The sequence below is a fragment of the Vicia villosa genome, linkage group LG7, assembly GCF_029867415.1.
Source record: "Vicia villosa cultivar HV-30 ecotype Madison, WI linkage group LG7, Vvil1.0, whole genome shotgun sequence".
Lineage (NCBI taxonomy): Eukaryota > Viridiplantae > Streptophyta > Magnoliopsida > Fabales > Fabaceae > Vicia > Vicia villosa.
Window position 1 is genome coordinate 58,863,788 of NC_081186.1, and position 1,922 is coordinate 58,865,709.

General features: G+C 35.7%; 1 protein-coding gene across 1 annotated transcript; it reads left to right on the top strand.

Moving 5' to 3' along the window:
• Positions 1-238: 238 nt before the first annotated feature.
• Positions 239-1,217, top strand: LOC131620619 (nudix hydrolase 1-like). The gene is made up of 2 exons (XM_058891751.1): positions 239-493; positions 577-1,217. The coding sequence occupies exons 1-2, from the start codon at positions 340-342 to the stop codon at positions 879-881; spliced, it is 459 nt and encodes a 152-aa protein (XP_058747734.1). The 5' UTR covers positions 239-339; the 3' UTR covers positions 882-1,217.
• Positions 1,218-1,922: the final 705 nt, after the last annotated feature.

Sequence of the window (1,922 nt, forward strand, 5' to 3'; positions counted from 1 at the left end):
ATGGAATGGAATCCATACCACTCCTTTCCGCTCCGCTCCATCCGTTTTTAAATTATCCAAACAACGGAATATCATTTTATTCCATTCCATTCCGCTCCGCTCCATCCGATTCCATCAATCCAAACAAAGCCTAAAGCACTCATCTTAAAGTAGAGTAATTTAACTTTAAAAACTCAAGCATTTTTTTAAATCTATTTTCCATAAATCAGTTATTACTTGGAAACCAAGCACACTCAACTTCCAAGAAAAATCCCAAAAGACCAAAACCGGTACGAAAGCACTTCATCAATTTATATATAAAAAAATGCAGAGACAAATCACACATCAACAAAACCCGAAATGGAGAACAACGGCGCGCCAAACCCGCCGCTTCCGCCACCCAGAGTCGCGGTGGTTATTTTCATCTTGAAAAACAAGTCAATCCTACTCGGCCGCCGTCGTTCTACCGTCGGAGACGCCACCTTCGCTCTTCCCGGCGGCCACCTCGAATTCGGTATTTCTCACTCTCTTTTTCCGGATAAAAACTTTTAAATAAGATAAACCTAATTGATTTCACTGTTTTACAATTGATTTTAGGGGAAAGCTTTGAGGAATGTGCGGCGAGAGAAGTGAAAGAGGAAACAGGGTTAGAATTAGGTCAAAATGAAATAGAGTATTTGACGGTTACGAATAATGTGTTTTTGGAGCAGCCGAAGAAATGTCATTACGTTACTGTTTTCATGAGAGTAGTGTTGGATGTAGAAGAGGAGCATATGGTGAAGAATATGGAACCTGATAAGTGTTATGGTTGGGATTGGTATGAATTGGAGAATTTGCCTAATCCGTTGTTTTGGCCGTTGGAAAAGATGCTTAAAGGAGGGTTTGATCCTTTTGCTATTTGATTTTTTGTGTGTTAGGAATCTATGTAGCATAGAATTGGTGCTTAGAATAAAAGTGATTAAGTGTATGCTCTAGTGTTTAGTAGGATATGCGTCGGGCACCAGATATACCTTTAATTTGAAATGTTAGTGCTATGTGATTTAGAAGAGAGATGAAGTCATTTTGTAGGATGTAGTCGAGTCTTGATGGACCGGTTTGTGACTATGCTTTGATGTGTTTGTAATCTATTTTGAGTCTATTTGACCATTGAGTATATATTAGCAACCATTAGCCGGTTATATTTTTGTTGTTGTAGCTTGTTATTTTGATGAAATGAGAATCAGTCTCAATTGTGCGAAGTCTTAATATTATTGATCTTCATGATAAGGAAGAAGCCTAAGGAATACTAAAGAGTAAATTGTCATTTTAGTCATTAAATGTGTTGGGAAATGTTACTCTAGTTCTTGAATGTATCTAGTTATAAAAACATCCTCAAGTTAACTATCAATGGACTAAACTGACTGAAGAAAGATACATATGAGAATCAAATTAACTATCAAAAGACATATTTGAGGACCAAATCATTTTTTACTCGAATACTAAATGGTAACTGTTTAGCACTGGTATCAACTATCTAGTACTTAAGATTTGAGACTTCTCATGTTATGGCTTTGTCTTAGAGTTTGTTACAACCTTTAAGATATTAAACTCTTGCAGATATGTGTTGGAACTTAACATATTAGAAATCTGGTTTGTGCTTGTTTGAAAGGAATTTCATTTTGATTTTTCAGCTAGTTTTTTAGATTGTAGATATTTTGCCGTTATTATTCTAAATTGTTACTGTGTGTGTCAGCTGAGTATATAGTGGCATGTGATCCTTTTTACTGTGGCATTTTTTTGCAGGAAAGGCAGTGCGGTCAATCCATTCTGTTAAGCAACCAATGTCAAGTAATACTTTTAAGTTTGCATGAATTTGAAGCAATTACTTATCATGATCACTCAACAGAAATTTGGTTATCAAATATGTGTGTTTTCAGTGTTAAGTAAAGATATTTAGGGGATTA

What these genes read in the sequence shown, in the direction of transcription:
- LOC131620619 (XM_058891751.1), top strand. Translation starts at nt 340, where the DNA reads ATGGAGAACAACGGCGCGCCAAACCCGCCGCTTCCGCCACCCAGAGTC. An exon ending in CGGCGGCCACCTCGAATTCG is followed by an intron (nt 494 to 576) that starts GTATTTCTCACT and finishes AATTGATTTTAG; the next exon opens with GGGAAAGCTTTGAGGAATGT.